Below are 16,934 nucleotides of genomic sequence, written 5' to 3' on the forward strand. Positions count from 1 at the left end.
AAGTCTCAAATTATAGGCAATTACATGCATATATGAGAGTGTCAATATTAATAAAATTAATGACTATATGAACAGAAATAATGGTCCATTTCCTCCAACTCTTCTGTTTCTATTGCTCTAGATTTTGGTAATTAATTGTTACGTTTTGACTCGCTTGGATAGTTTTGCCACGCCTAATCGATGCCAACTGAGCGCCTATATATACGCTCAATTGTAGATATTAGTTTAATTCTAATAATCTGCGGAAAATTAGCAAAACGCGCGTCCAGTGCAAAAGTAAAGTGTTTTGGTGTATTGTGGTGAATTAGTGTTTTTATTTTGTTGGGTATCGTATGTCGAAATCTTCTCAGTCTCGTTAAACAGACTTTAGTAAAAAAATATAATATTTATAATATCTTGTAATTTACATATTGTTTGAGCGTCTCTGGATATTAAAGTGGGTGCCGCTTGAATCGACGAATCAATCCTTCTCATGTAGATATTAGCCGAACTTTCCTCTGTGCTTTTTAACTCCATGTAGCCATCTCTTTTATCTTGGGCTTTTACTAATCTAAACTGCACTTTGCCCGGAAATATCGGGTAGCGAGTTTCAACTTCGACTTCTATGAGTGGACGGGTATTTTTTATTATCATTTCCTCAACTTCCTCTTCGGTCCCCATCGCATTCCTGTTCGACATAATTGTTGATTACAAAATACATTTCTATTTTTTCAAATTACACACCCAATTTTTCTGTACATAGGCGGATTCAGCATAAAATTCTGCTGTAGTACAATATTTTTATTTGAAGCACTATGCGGTGCTGCTGTTCTATTCCTTATTTACTAAAACTTTGGTTAAATATACTATATCCGTTAAGTGGTTAAAAACTGGAGTAAATATAAGTTTATTAGTACTTACCTATATTTTCCTAAATACAAAGGATAACAGAGTAAATCATATTATGAAAATTTGCATTATCTTATACAGTGTTTTTAACCAAAGTTTCAGTAAATATTTTGGAGTACTATATGCAGAATTTTATGCTGAACAGGAAAATGAGGGTTGAAATTTAAAAAAAATAAACTTCTTAAACACCCTGTGGCAAGATAATATTTTTAGGATATGCCCCTTTATAAACTATGCAACATCTGTATAAAACTTTTATTTTTCATATCTTCGACAACGACGGCGATATTGAACTTCCTCGAACTAATGCTTTGCTAATGCGTATACTGTATACAGACCGGATCACCGTAGTAGTAACATAGGCAGAACCGGACGAATTAGCGTATACCCGTCCGCGCGGATAAAAAGCAGGCGAAAAAATGGGATAAACTAAAAATAGGTAGAAATGTGATAAGAATGTTTCAGAATTTGTATTTATTCGTGTTTTAATAGCCAAAACGAATACATAGACTCGTGACCGTTCTCGTGTAAAATTTTTTAAGTAAAATAATGGATGTTTACGAAGTTCGTGAGAAAATTCAAATTGTAAAATGGTATTTCCAAAATAGGTCTTATCGGGATATACAAACAATTTTTCCACAAACTTTTGTAGACAGGCCAATTCCATCTTTACCTACTGTATCAAGAGTTATTAATAATTTTGAAACGCATGGGTGCGTGTTCCCACAAAAACACAAAAGCCTGATGTGTTCATTAATGAAGTACAGAAGTTAAAGCAAGTGTTGATTTGTGCTACCGCGGATCAAAATCCCACGTTTTCAAGTAATCAAATTGCTGAGGTGGTTGTCCTCAAGGACTGTATTGGATTGTCCTGCCCACAATGCCCGTATTGTTCACGAATATTTGAACAATACTTTTCCCAACCGTTTCCCAATTTGTGGCCCGCTAGATCACCGAATCTTTCTCCCAATGACTTTTTTGTGTGGTTATGTAAAATCCAAAGTGTATGGTCATATTAGGGCTAATAATCTGGATGAGCTTCAAGTAAAAATACGAGAGGCTTTCCAAACTATTAGCCCTAATATGTTAGCCAAACCAAACCAAACCAAACCAAACCGCCTAGGCTTCTGTCTAGCACAAGAAGATGGTCTTTTTGAACACTTGTTATAACTTTTTTTATTTAGATTAATATTTTAGTTTTTTTTTGGGTTTAGAGAATTTATTTATTTTTAGTTTTGGCTTGTAAACACACTCAAATAATAAATATTTAAGTAAATGAACAAAAATACGAGTAGCGGAAAAAGGGGCCAAAAAACCCTACATACAGGGTGGTCCGAATTGTATTCCGGAAACTTCGGCAGCATATTCTGCAGATAAAAATAAGTAAAAAAGTTCGTATAAATGTATGTCCTAAAATGCTTAGTTTCGGAGATACAGGGTGTAGAAGTTCCATTTTTATTTCGATTTTTTCCAAATAATCTCTAAAGAAACGTCAATATTTGGATAAAAATTGCTGGATGGGTGTTTTTTGACATGAGAAATTTGAATTTTAATGTCACTATGACTCCCATTTGTAGGTGGCGCCACCTACATGTGTTTTAACTGTTTTGAAGAGTAATAACTTTTTGTCGGTACCTGTATAAAACTACTGAGTAAAAAAATATACATTTGCGACTTTTTTTACATAAAAAAGGTCTCTTGGTAAAAATCGCTACGAGTAATGGTTCTCGAGATATTTGGAATCGAAATTATCAATACCTGTCATCATTGACATAAATTAAACATGTTGACTAAATAGTAATTAGACTGAAATCATAAATTTGAAATCTTTTTGTGTCAAAAGTTCAAAAGAAATTGTTTAATCGTCATTTTTTCGCAGAAAAACTTATGATTAATTTAAAAAAATAAAAATTTATTATTTCAGTCAAATAACTGTACTCAACGTGTGCTTATTTTTTGTCAATAATGACATGTATTAACTATTTCCATTCTAAATATCTTGAGAACGGTTGCTCGTAGCGATTTTTACTAAGAGACATTTTTTACATAAAAAGTCATGAAAATGTCTATTTTTTTAGTCAGTGGTTTTATACAGGTACGGTCGAAAAGTTATTACTCTTCAAAACAGTTAAAACACATGTAGGTGGCGCCCCCTACAAATAAGAGTAATTTTGACATCAAAATCAAATTTCTCGTGTCACAATACTTTCAGATACCAATTTTCATCCAAATATTGACGTTACTTCAGAAATTATTTGGAAAAAATCGAAATAAAAATGAAACTTTTACACCCTGTATCTCCGAAACAAAGCATTTTAGGACATACATTTATACAAACTTTTAGTTATTTTTATCTGCAGAATATGCTGTCGAAGTTTCCGGAATACAATCCGGACCACTCTGTATATGCTTATTCTTTGCATTAAGTTCATCAGACCGAAGGGAACAGCCATTCGACGACCGGTTTCGGAGATTCTTCTCCATCGTCAGGCCGACTTTGCTGTAACCCTCGATCTGACCAACGAAAAGCAGAGAATAGCATTTGAGTACAATAAGTACTACTACTTAAGTGAAGGTAAACACTTAAAACGAAAATAATAAATACTCGGCACTCCTCGAGTCGTACTCCTAGTCTGTCATGACCGACCCGTCCAAGCACAACTGCAACTGCGTACTGCCTGACCAGCCGACTAGCCGGAAGTGACTGTCGAGTACGAACGCAAAACGGGTAAAGGTAAATTCGTCCGGCAACTTGCTATGTTACTAGTAGCCTGGTCTTCTCTGTATATACAGGGTGCCACAAATTCGAGGTACGAGCATTGATATCTCGGAAACCGTAATAGATACGAAGACGGTTAAATTGGGGCAAAGTTGCAAAGGGGCTTTTTGGAAAAAAAGGATTTTTTGGAAATCAATTTTATTTTTTCCTGTCGTTACTTTTTAGAAAATCAAAAAACTAATTGCACATTCTCATAGCCACTTTATTAGGGTTATCTGGTAGTATTTTTAGATTTTCAAATTAGCTGATAATTTGTGAGATACAGAAGCCAACGAAATTTTTTTTAATACGGACCTGTATTTTTTATTTCGGATTTTGAAAGAACTCGGTCTCTTGAGTAAAATGATATGCCACACTTGATATTTTTTTTGTTTTGGGTACCTTAACAATAACAAAACTATTTAATTATTATTTAAAATAATTTCAAGTCCGACTCTGGGTTTTTAAATTATTTAATCGGATTATATTCATCGCAACAATATTGATCACCGCTAATTAACATTGAATAAGGAAAATCAAGCCAATTGAAAGATTTAAATAAAAAATATCCAGGTCAAAAATATATATTATATATAACATATTATTTTTTATATTTTTATTTTTTAAAGATAAACTTTTTTTATTGTGAATTTGAAATCTCAGTGTACGATCTAATAATATGCATAATATTAATCGTAGTTATAAACAAATCAACTTCTCCAAACTAATTTCCAATGCTCTACATGTTCGAAAAGGTGACCACCCTCCCTATAATGCACACATTTATTTTTCGTTCAATCTTATTTATAGCTCCTTGAACGTATCTTCTTCTTATACTTCCGAATGCATTTTGTACTCTTTATTATAAATATTGAAAGGTATTCACTTTTACAAGTGACCTCAAGTACCTATAATGTCCCCCCCCCCGGCGACAGGTCCAGGAACCTCGCTGGCCATTATACTGCTCTACCATTTCCAATCAATCTCCCGGCGAAATTATTTGATCGTTTATATTATATTGTATTTATGTTATTTATTTTATATTATTTTGCATTATTTTATTGCATTTGATTTTCCATATTCAATATTTTACCCCACGTCATTGTTAAGTTTGAAAGCTTATCAATATTGTAACGATGAATAGATTAAATATTTAAAAAAAACAGAGCCGGACTTGGAATTAGTTTAAATAAATTGTGTTCAAATGGCCAAAACAAAAAAATATACTAAGTGTAGCATATCAACGTACTCAGGAGACGAGTCCTTTCAAAACCTGAAATAAAAAATGCAGATCCGTATTTTAAAAACTTAAGTTGGCGTGTATCTAACAAATTATCAGCTAATTTCAAAATCTAAAAATACTACCAGATAGCCCTAATAAAGTGGCTATGAGAATGCGCCATTAGTTTTTTGATTTTCTAAAAAGCAATGTCAGGAAAAAATAAAATTGATTTTCAAAAAAAAACCGTTTTTTCCAAAAAACTCAGCAGTCTTGAAATTTTTAAAACTTTTTTGATGGCATCTTGGTGAACATCCTAAAGCGCAACTTTGCCCCAATTTAACCATGTGCGTATAATATGTATATTATGGTTACCGAGATACCAATGCTCGTACCTCGAATTTGTAACACCCTGTAAAGTTAAAATTGTGAAGGTTTTAGTAAATTTAAGATGGGACCTCTTCCTAAAATTGACTATTATTGCCATTTAAGAATCTTGCACGATAAATACACCTGTTTAAAAATGTACCTGCTCCTTGATTATGTATTTGAGTTGATGCTTCTCAACTCTAAATTATTTTAAGATAGGAAGAGTAAAACATATTTACCAGCCATGAATGTCTTTATAAAGTTGGTAATACAGTCGCTCTTCTTGATCTTGTTTTATTTTTTCTATGATAGCATGTACGATATCTGTAGCTTCTTCTGTTACGCAAATGTAAAATTCATCTGCTGTATCTTTTGTCTCATCCGCAATATATCCTAAAAGAATAAAATTTTGGCATTTAATTTATTATTATTAATGCAATAATATTTTCTAAGCATTATACATATATAAAAAATTATTCACTTAAGTTCTGTTTCCTCATTAAAACTACTATTAGTACTGTTACAATAGTGATTTGGTTTAAATTTCAAAAAACTCTATTGTAATAGTGATATATCTAAAGGCAGCTACAGACGGCATGGCAAGCCTTGGCCGGTGTCCGCTCGTTTCAACGTTGGCGCATCGTGTCTATGCAAAACATATGGCACAACAATGAAGCGGTATTTTCGACAAACATCAAAGGGACTTTTTGAAACTCGCCAGTGGGCTTGATCGCCGTACACACGACATATGTTAGTTTTTCTTCCATTTCTTGTGTTATTTGTACCCTTGTACAACGCTCGCCTTCACTTGCCTTGAAAAGACTGGCAAAGATAAAACATGTAGTGTGTACGGTCGTCGGTGCCCGAATATCAAGCAAAGACCAACGCTTCTACAAACGTTTGCTGAAACGCTGGCCATGGCTTGCCATGCCGTCTGTAGCCGGCTTAATAGTAGTTCCTTCATTTTAAACCAAAACCATGAGCCTAGATGAAGAATGTATTGGATAGAAAAATTATCTTAAATTTAAAATTTATATCAGTTCATATCAGTATTTATACCGGTCCTACAAAAGACTAAAATTAGACCTATTTATCTAATTACTACTTAAAAAATAGTTAAAATTAATTAAACTAATTTCTTAAAAAATGACTTAAATATTCCCGAATAAGCTAAAAAATATTTGTAGCAGCAGACAAAAACTGAAGTTCTTAGTCTTGTAGTAAAGAAACCATTAAACCATTATGTTAAACATTTTTTCTATAGTCAGATAGTTCTATTGTTATTACTCATGCGGAGAAAGTAGTATCTTTTCGCTTTCTTTGGGAGTCGAAAAGACGCTAATTGCCCACTTCACAATTACCACACAAGTTTTGAGCAAATTTAATGTCGATTTGAGTGCGAAAAGTAAACTTCTCGCACCCAAATTTTCATTGGAACACGCAAATTGACAAGCAAAAAAGACAGTCTCGAAGTGTCAATATTAAAGAAGTGAAGTTGACATTTAAATATTTTTTTTATTTTTTGTTTATTTTATTACGTTGCTTTTTAATATGTCTCTTTTGTTAATTTCATCATGTAAACAAATTATTAAACACCATTATGAAGAAGCAACGTTAAAATTCCTTCATTTTCTACTCTAAGATTCGATTTAAAAATTGGAAGTTTTTAATGTCACTTTCTGCATTCATTTATGGGGTGTTCCAAAAGTTGGTTTTCTTGTCACGAGATTTTTAAAGTATTTTTTGCTCTTTAATAAGTATCTTTTGTTTACATGAAATATAACAAAAGAGGCATATTAAAAACCAACGTAATAAAAAATAGTATGTGCAACTCGTGCGAAGTTGTCGATTGCCCACTCGAGCAAATGAGCGCACCCGCTTTGCACGTGCGCTCAACTTCGCTCTCGTGGGCAATCAACAACTTTTTGCACTAGTTGCACAATATACTATTATACATTTTTAGAACTCCCTACTGAATATAATTTAGCTATGAAATAACCTCTCAGAGCGCTTGCACACACACCGGCAAAATCGGTGCCGGAGTCGGCGCCGACTTTGCACCCGTTCCGACAGATGTATTTAATTCTATTGTATTTGCCGGTCCCCGACTATTGTGCCGGACAGGAGTATATGTGAAGGAGTTAATTTATTTACATTGCAATCGATTTCAGATCCGGCACCGGCAAAATTTTGCCGGCGTGTGTGAAAGCGCTCTCAGTTACCTATTAGAATCTCCGGCCTAGGAAATACTGAAATTTCTCTTCTAACTGGCAGAAACTCCGAACTTTCTTCATGTAATTCCAAATTATCCTGAACAAGTTCTTTCTTAACAAATTTCCATGGGTTTTCGGAAGTTACATGCTCTCCGACTACACATCTACACAATATTGAATAATATAGGTACCGAGTGGTGTATTGTCGTTGCAAACATAGGAAATCGCATGCAAATTTTGAACTGTCCAAATATTGGCCCCCTGTTGATTTTACAGCTAAGTCAATTAGCTGTATTTATCAGGTAAGTCTTAATTTTCTTTTCTTTTCTTCACAGTTTGATAAAATTATTACTTTTTGTCGTGGCAACTATGATATTATAGCGTAATTTTAAACAATATGATGAAAAATACCCAAGAACCGAAATAAATCGCTACTACTTAACAAAGGTTGAAGAGTTTTGTAAAATCTATCTAAAAAAAATAATATGTAGGGTGTACCATTTATTTATTTTTTTAATTTTAAATAGTCGAAATTCGTAAATATATTTAGAACACCCTGTATATTTTATATGGTGTCTAAAACATTATCCTACCAAATTTTTGTACTCCAGCTTCAGAAACAATAGCATCACTGACAATGTTTTATGACGCTGAAATCTAACATTTGTTTAAACAAATTAAAAATTACAAAAACTATTAATTTTAGGTATATAACATTATATACAGTAAAATTATATAAGGATTCTTGGCACTTAACTGCTGATATAGAAATTTAATTCTACGTTGTGTTTGTCATAATGTGGATCAACCTGCTCTCACTACCGGTTTCGCAGCCCTACTCCATCATCAGGTGAGCTTGGGCAGATCCACAAAATGACAACCACAGCGCAGAGATAGTTAATTCCGACTTGTCGGAAAGTGTCGGTTAGATATTAAATGCCGAATGGGAGATAGCGGCCTGCGTGCAATTGTAGTACTTTCGTGCCACCGAGGCACGAAAGTACTACAATTGTATAATTTTATTATATACCTATTATACCTATATTTTATTATATAATTTTATTATATACCTATATTGCAAGAAATTTGTTTTCTATTTTATAATTTGGCTTGCCTGAAAAAAAGCCTTTTACCATCCTTTACTATCGATAGTTGCGCCTCGGTGGCAGGAAAGTACTACCATTGCACGCAGGCCGCTATCTCCCGTTCGGGACTTAATATCTAACCGACACTTTCCGACAAGTCGGAATTAACTATCTCTGCGCTGTGGTTGTCATTTTGTGGATCTGCCCAAGCTCACCTGATGATGGAGTAGGGCTCCGAAACAGGTAGTGAGGTTGATCCACATTATGACAAACATAGCGTAGAATTAAATTTCTATATCAGCAGTTAAGTGGCAAGAATTATATACCTATACTGCAAGAAATTTGTTTTCTATTATATACAGTATGACCTCGGCTTGTCTTTAAAAGAGGAAACACTTTTTTGTTATTGACATTTTGAAAAAAATGCATTCTTCATAAAAAATTTTGTTTGTTGTAAAGTGGTTAATCCCGTTTATAATTTTCCAAACTTCCATACCGTTTTAGAAAAAATTAAGAGAAACATGAAATTATTGCTGATATTTTCCCAAAGAAGTCCCAAAAATCAAAAGGCTTTTTTATTGTTATATCAGTTCCATTTAATTCTTCAGGTGCGTCCACCCCGGCTGCGCCGTCGCTCCGCGCCGCGCCACGCAAATAATTTTTTTAACATGTACTTTTGAAGTGTTTTTTTTTAGTGCGCACAAAAGTATATAAAAAAATGATTACCGCGGTGCGGCGCAGGATGTGAACGCACCTTTGGATAGATGGTTATTATTAAATTTGATTAAAGTCATATTCTTTGCTGTTGTTAAAGTATATTACCTGATTACAGTTGAGGGTTGGAACCTTTGGTGTTACACAGCAAAATAAAAACATTACCTGATATTCTCATAATTTCCGATAACTATCATCACCCTTAACGTAGCATTGAACTAAATAAATTTTGTATCTAACTACCCTTATTTATAAAAAATATATATACAAGGCTACTACTTTAACATTTTAAAACAGCAAAAAATATTATTTTTGCTCTTTTAAAATGTTAAAGAATGAATTAATTTGAATTTACCTATATTACCATAGAAACACGTTTTGATTGGGGAAATTAAAATAACTTTGGTTGCACATCATAATACGACCACCAGCAAACTCCATAAGACGACGCATGGTGTCATTGATGACGTGCAACGAATGTTGTTTTAATTTTCCTTTATATTTTCATGTTTTTCTTAATTTTCTCTGAAACTGTATGGAAATTGGGAAAAATATAAACTGGATTAACGATTTTAGGACAAGCAGAAATGTTTATGAAGAATACATTTTTTTCAATATCTCAATAATAAAAAAGTTTTTCCTCTTGTAAAGACCATCCGGAGACATCATAAAAAAGTTATAAAATTTTATGCAGAATCCAAAAATAAAATAAAAAATTGGCGCCGGGTGGCACGTATATCCGCCCATACTAAAATATGTTAATAAAAAGTTGGTAGGCAGTTCTTTTAGTTTCAAAGTAAAGGAATGTTTCCAATTTTTTTTTATCTCAAAAATTGCGACTGACTGATTTTGATGTTATTACAAATTTTGTTGCAAATATTATTCCTAATCTTAAATTGAAAACCGCGTTTCGCTAGCTACTAACAAAATATTATGTTTTAACTCACAAAGCCCGTTAAACCATAAAACTTTCTAGTGTATTGTTTTATTAGGAGTAAAAATGACACTTTTCGTGGCGAGACTGTACGTTTGACATACAGCCGAAGCACAAAAAGTCATTTTTACTCCGAATAGAGCATGCTATTTTTTTCGAACACCACAAATAATTTTTTAAACAATTTCAAACGTTCCAAATAATATAAAAAGATTTAAAACTCATATCATGATACAAAGAAAACAAGGTATGATATTGCGCAGGTTGGTCACCACGTCACAGGTGATAAACGGCACTATTGGTCGGCAAGCTCCACGCGCCAATTTTTTCAAATTTTCAAACAGATGACACATAATAAATGTGTATAATGTGGCATAACTTTTCAAATGTCAAGCTCGATGATTTTACATAACTTTATTGTCCTAATTATGTATTGTATAATTATTATGTGTTATGGCCTGGGATTATGTCCTAATTCTTCCCTATTTTAGTTTTTTTTTTTATTAGTGGCAATTGAACAATATAGATATTTTTTTGTATGGCATATGACGTCACAGGTGATATGCGCAAACGAAATTCGCTAGATAGTCGCTATCGATCATACCTTGTTTTCAAGTTTTCTATGTACCATTAGTAATTATATATCGAGAAACTATGATTACGGCTCGTTGAATTTATTAACTTATGTCATTTTAATAATATATTTTCATACTTTTATGCTTCGGCGTAAAAGTGCTTTACTTTTATGCCTAGGCGTTAAAATGACTTTTTTATATTGTCAATCACGTCGCAAAAATTAATACTTTAGTGACATTTGAAAAGAAATAATATTTTGAAACTAACAGGTATATTTTTCTGCCACAAAAAAGTTATTATACAGTGATAAATGATAGATGAATGAGATCATATTGAAATATGCTACTGGGTAAAAAAAATTGGCTAAATTTTATCAATAATACTCCATTTCAAAAGTTATTTTCCAAAATAATTAATATTTTTTTAATAATTGATTGCAATTAATATTATTTGACTAGTTTAATTTGATTAATAAGACTCTTAAGATAAGACTAGATTAATTTAATTTAAAATAAATTTGATCAGATTTTTTTTCGTATATTCAGCTACCAGAAACCCAAAATTATATGATAACGCACTTTTAAACGAAGTTGAAGGAAGATTATAATGTATCTATCACACTATTTAAAAGAACTACTACAATTATTAGGAGAAAAACAAAAAGAAAAAAATACCCAAATACCTTCACCTTCTACTCAACTACAAAATTAATGAATATAATCTCTTACAAGAACACTACACAAACTACTTCTTGTATTATTCTACACTAAACAAATTATCAAACTTATTAATTAATCAAACATAAAGAAAAATTAACCAAATTACCCCTTTACCTACTTAACTTCAAAATAAAATATAAAAACACTACTAAAATCTCTCTTCTGGTAGTCTACACTAAACATTATAGTCAAAATTAATAAATTAATCTAATTTTACATTACAACTACAAAGAAACAAGAAAATGTTTTAAAACTACAAGAAACAAAACGTCGATACGTGTAACCAGGTGGTAATAGATCAAGCGGACAAAGAATATAAAATACTTTAAAATGTGCATTCAGAAAGAAAAAATATCTCGAAAATTATCTAAACAAACATTTTTTTTTCTTATCAGTGAAAAACATCGACCTCGTCGGCCTTGCGGAATTTGTCGGGTATTTACAATGGTCGAATTGTATAATTACCAGCTTTTATAGCATATCTAATAGACAAAAAGTATCTGGTCGATTAGTAACCAATTGGCACAGTCCGAAAAATATCGATTTTTATTTTCTCTGTTTTTATTGGCCGCTTCTAAATTCAGAGTAACAAAAATATTTTTTTGAAGTAAAAGACTGTGAAATATGCCCCGCCATCTGGTGCTTTACATCCATAAAGGTCTTAGGTTGAGCTACTTTAAAAATTCATATACAAGGGTACAGCGTTTAAAAAAAAACATGATGCTATATCTGCCACACTTTTTTGAAGCACCCTGTATACTCTAATTTTACAATGTGCATCTTTGGTGCATCATGGGTGCATCTTAACCTTCCCTATAACTTTTCTATTTAACATTTTTAAATAATTCTCAAAACAAATAAAATAATGAGCTTTACTCTATCCTTGACTGATCCTGTACAGAAAACACAACAAATCAATGTTCTTACTCTATAATTTTTTGAGTCAATTCCGACATTACAATTTTTCTTACACCTGGAATACTGAACAAGTCTTTCTGTCTCTTCTTTCTTTTCTTGCGCCGTCTTTTAGGACTCGCCATTTTATCTTCCAGATCGTCCTGATTTTTATCTAACAAATTCTTATCCATTACAGAACTTTATTATTATAACTTTCTAAAATTATTACTATATGACAATTAAGCTCAACCTTAAAATAAATGTGACAAGTAAAGGAGAGCGAGTATTGATCAAACATTTATGTTTAATGCCGTACCTCAGAAAATAGGGTAATTGGCCATTTTGTGCGTTTTTCTCGGACTTTGAAATATGCGATAAAAATAGAGACTTTGTAATTTGTTTAAATCTAAGTACATAGAGTATCCTGTATCCCCGGATTGTCTTTACAACAGGAAAAACTTTTTAATATTGATGTTATGAGAAAAATGCATTCTTCATAAAAAATTTGCTTGTTCTAAAATGGTTTAATCCCTTTTACACTTTCACAAATTTTCATACAGTGTTTTAGTGAAAATTAAAAACAGCATAAAAATATTGTTGAATCACTGCCGTTCTTTAAAAGATCAGCCTGGGGGCGGACTTTTGTTTACTTCATCAGCTGTACATACTTAGATATTGGGTTAGATTCCGTTTCATATTTTGTCGGTTGATTTTTGGTTTTAACTCTATGATTTTTGGTATTATTTATTATTGTAGTACAAAAAACTAATTATTTTGGTGTTTAAGTGACATAAACTACTACCAGATATATGGTCACTCTCGGTTTCGCATAAAAAAATAGAAAAATTGAAAAATTACACGTTGTGTAAGTGATTTAACCTAAAAGTGCCCATACATTTTTTACTCATCGTGATTTTTGTGTGTGTTTTTTAAGACTCTAACAATTCATCAATAAAGCTTATGTGGAGTGTGTTTTTGGTGCTATGCCTCATCTTTGTTGTGTTCCTGGTGGAAAGGATAGTTATACTAGGCAGCCTAAAGTGTCCGGAAGAGCAAGAAAAGTGGGTACGAGTTATAAATCAAGAGAATTCTATTGAAAATATCTTTAATAAATTTAAAAATAATATTCTCCCATGATGGTATTAATGAAAACTGGACAATTATGTTTATTTTATTCATATTGTGGAATCTCCACTCCAAGTGTTGTTGGTTCAGCTTCGATAGATTCAAACACGTAAGTAGGTATTATGATCTAGGGAAAAATAAAGAATATGTGTATTAAAGATCATGAAAAAGATTATTATTTTGAGTTCAAATTTTAAAAAAGATTTTGTAAAGACTAGACTGATACAGTTTAAAAAGAAGAATGTGTTTTTGTTTGATAATATATAATGTATGTCAAGTTGTCAAGCATAACATATATTTTTGTTCAGTAATTTTTAATGAATAGTGTTGATTATTTATAATACCAAATTAATATCAAATATTTAAGTGATGGCTGAATACAATATGAATAAAATAACAATAAAATTGGTATATTTGCATAATACAAAATTAAGTCTTAAGAATAAAGGTGTTACTAAAAATACTAAGAAATTCATATTTCTTTGTTTTAATTGGTCTAATGTTATTTACATTTTACGTAAGAATCATATCATCAAAAAAAATCGGCGTCTAGTTGGCTTGGAAATGAACATCGATGACATTCCCTAAATAACTGTACACATAAAATAATTAACTAGAATTTTAAAATCTTGGAAAATTTGATATTCTTGAACCTTGTTTCTAAATATTCTAAATTTTTTGATTTTCTTGGGATTTAGGTTCGGGAAAAACGCTGATTAAGTTTTCATTTGGTTTTTCATTATTTTTATTTGGTTTAAAAAAAACGTTTCGGCTAACATTATAGCCTTCATCAGTGTTGTGTCATATGAAAAAAATAGTGTCGAATATAGTCCAAAAAATTGCATATAAAATATTCACACCACACACATAATGTTTACTGCGTACTCCATAGACAATGTAGATAATTTTAGTGTTAAAAATAATGATTTTAAAAAATATGTGGTCATCTTTTGATAAGTTTATATTAGTTTATTAATTGCAGTAAACATTATGAGGTGTGAATTGTATTGTATATGTAATGTTTTGGATTATATTCGACACTATTTTTCTCATATGACACAACACTGATGAAGACTATAGTTAGCCGAAACGTTTTTTTAAACCAAATAAAAATAATGAAAACCTAAATGAAAACTTAAATCAGCGTTTTTCCCGAACCTAAAAATCCCAAGAAAATCAAAAATTTTAGAATAATTTTACTTATAAAATGCCAGCGATCTTCATTTCATACCCATCGCTGACGCCTTTTTTTAGATAATATTGTATTATTTGTAAATATAATTTTTCGAAAATTGATACTTGCAAAATATAGATATAAATTTTGTGAATGCAAATAATAATACATCACTATTAGTAGATATTGAATGTTTTTTGTTAAATTAGATCGATTTTCAAACCCCAAAATTTAAAATATATTTACATTTTACCCATTATCTTATGTACCTATACATTATTTGTACGTTGTAAAACATTTGCTGCATTTGTATGGTTCATAGTTTATTTGCCAAAGTATTTATTACTATAAATAGGTATATATGTTGTAGTTATTAACTGTATATTATGTATATTTCATGTAAACTATATCATTTTTAAAATACAAACCAAAAATCTGAGGAATAATTATGTTTTCCATGTATTCTACAACATATTTATTAATCCGTTATATCTAACTAGCGTGACGTCATAAATCTCGCCCGTAGGCTGATCTTTTAATAGAAGGCACTGGTTGAATTTTCACTAAAAAGGGTATCTTTGATAAAAAGTCATAAAAAGGGGTTTCTATGGTAATATAATTTCGATTTTATTTTTTGATAGATGGTTATTATTAATTTGACGTCATATTTTTTGCTATTGTTAAAGTATCACATTTTTCGATAACTATTATCACACATTCCTTAGCATTGAACTCATAGAGTTAAAATTTTGTGCTTATTTAACATTTTGAAACAGCTACAAATAATTTTAATTAAAATTAATAATAACCATCTATAAAAAAATGAAAACGAAATTATATATTACCATAGACGCCCAATTCTCTCTAAAACGGTATGGAAATTTGTAAAAGTATAAACGGGATTAACTATTTTAGATCAAGCAATTTTTTTTTATAAAGAGTATATTTTTCTCAGGATATCAATAATAAAAAAAGTATTTTCTCTTGTAAAGACAATCCGGGGACATACTGTACAGAGGCAGCAGACATCATTTAAGCGTCTCACTCAATTTAACTAATTTTATAATTTTCCTATTTCGTATTTAAGTAGAAAAAATTTTTAATGAATTTTTTTACGAAGTTGCCGATTTTCTACGTGAAAATATTTTAAAACGGCAACTCCAACCAATTCTGACAGATACGACGCCATCTTGATTTTTTTTCCAACTGGAAACCACCACATATTTTAGCATCTTCCAGTAGACAATTTTAAGCTAGTTTCAAAAATATACCGGGTGTTGCATGGTCGAGCGGGACATAGGAAACCCCATGTAAATTTTAATGGGGTCAATTACTGGCTTCCCTAATTATTTTAGAGAATAATTCTATTTAGGTTTATTGAAGAGCACTAAAACCCACATTCAAAAGAATAACTTCAGATATTTTTGACTAGCCCGTTTACGAGTTATCGCCGATTTCTTTTTAAATATTTGGCCTTTCTTATGGCCCTGTATTTACTTATGAGCACCAGTCAAGGTAAAAGATTCCAGAAATTTATCTATTTAGTGCTTTATATGGTGCTTTATTATTATTTAAAACTCATACCTACATCGAAAATATTAGCCATGAATTACACTACCGAAGAAAAAGTATTGAAGATTAAATGGTATTATCAAGGAAATAGTTATCAAAAGGTGTCGGAAATGTTTGCTGCTCTGTATCCGAATAGACCGATACCTGGAAAATCTACAATAGCAAGGAATATCCAGAGATTTGAGACCAAAGGTACCCTAATAAATCACTGCAGATGTGAAGCAAGGCAGAAACAAAGAGAAGATGCAAGAAATGATACCGACTTGGAAGTTTTATTGTGCGTGGAAGAGAACGATGGAAAGATCAGCACAAGGAAACTTGAGGATGAAATAGGAATAGATCACATTACAGCGTTTCGAATTTTGAAACGACATAAATACTATTCCTTCAAATATGAGAAAAAAGCAAAGCGCAAACACGGATAGGGAATTTTTAAAAAAACATATGTTTCACTGACGAATGCACGTTTACCTTAAATAATGAACCAAATGTTCAAAATTATCGATATTGGAACAAAGAAAACCAACACAGGTTTGTCGAAACAAGGACGCAATATCCACAGAAAGTAAATGTTTGGGCAGGGATATTCGGACACAATATTATCGGGCCATTATTTCTTAAGCGAAATTTAAATGCTGAATATTATTTGGAACTACTCGAAAATCATATTTTACCTGCTTTACATGATGCC

The 16,934-nt window shown here is 31.5% G+C and overlaps 1 protein-coding gene across 1 annotated transcript in view; it reads right to left on the minus strand.

Moving 5' to 3' along the window:
• The window catches only part of LOC115876040 (WD repeat-containing protein 63), a 71,378-nt gene extending 58,767 nt beyond the window's left edge, over window positions 1-12,611 (minus strand). Inside the window, exons 1-4 of the mRNA XM_030891714.1 lie at window positions 12,403-12,611; window positions 7,457-7,611; window positions 5,474-5,627; window positions 408-667 (exon numbers count right to left, since the gene is read on the minus strand). Of these exons, the coding sequence (XP_030747574.1) occupies window positions 408-667; window positions 5,474-5,627; window positions 7,457-7,611; window positions 12,403-12,563 (730 nt within the window). The 5' untranslated portion in view covers window positions 12,564-12,611. The remainder of the gene's footprint in view (window positions 1-407; window positions 668-5,473; window positions 5,628-7,456; window positions 7,612-12,402) is intronic.
• Between the last annotated feature and the right edge of the window lie 4,323 nt (window positions 12,612-16,934).

This window comes from Sitophilus oryzae, unplaced genomic scaffold, assembly GCF_002938485.1.
Source record: "Sitophilus oryzae breed Bouriz unplaced genomic scaffold, Soryzae_2.0 scaffold_1396_pilon_pilon, whole genome shotgun sequence".
NCBI lineage: Eukaryota > Metazoa > Arthropoda > Insecta > Coleoptera > Curculionidae > Sitophilus > Sitophilus oryzae.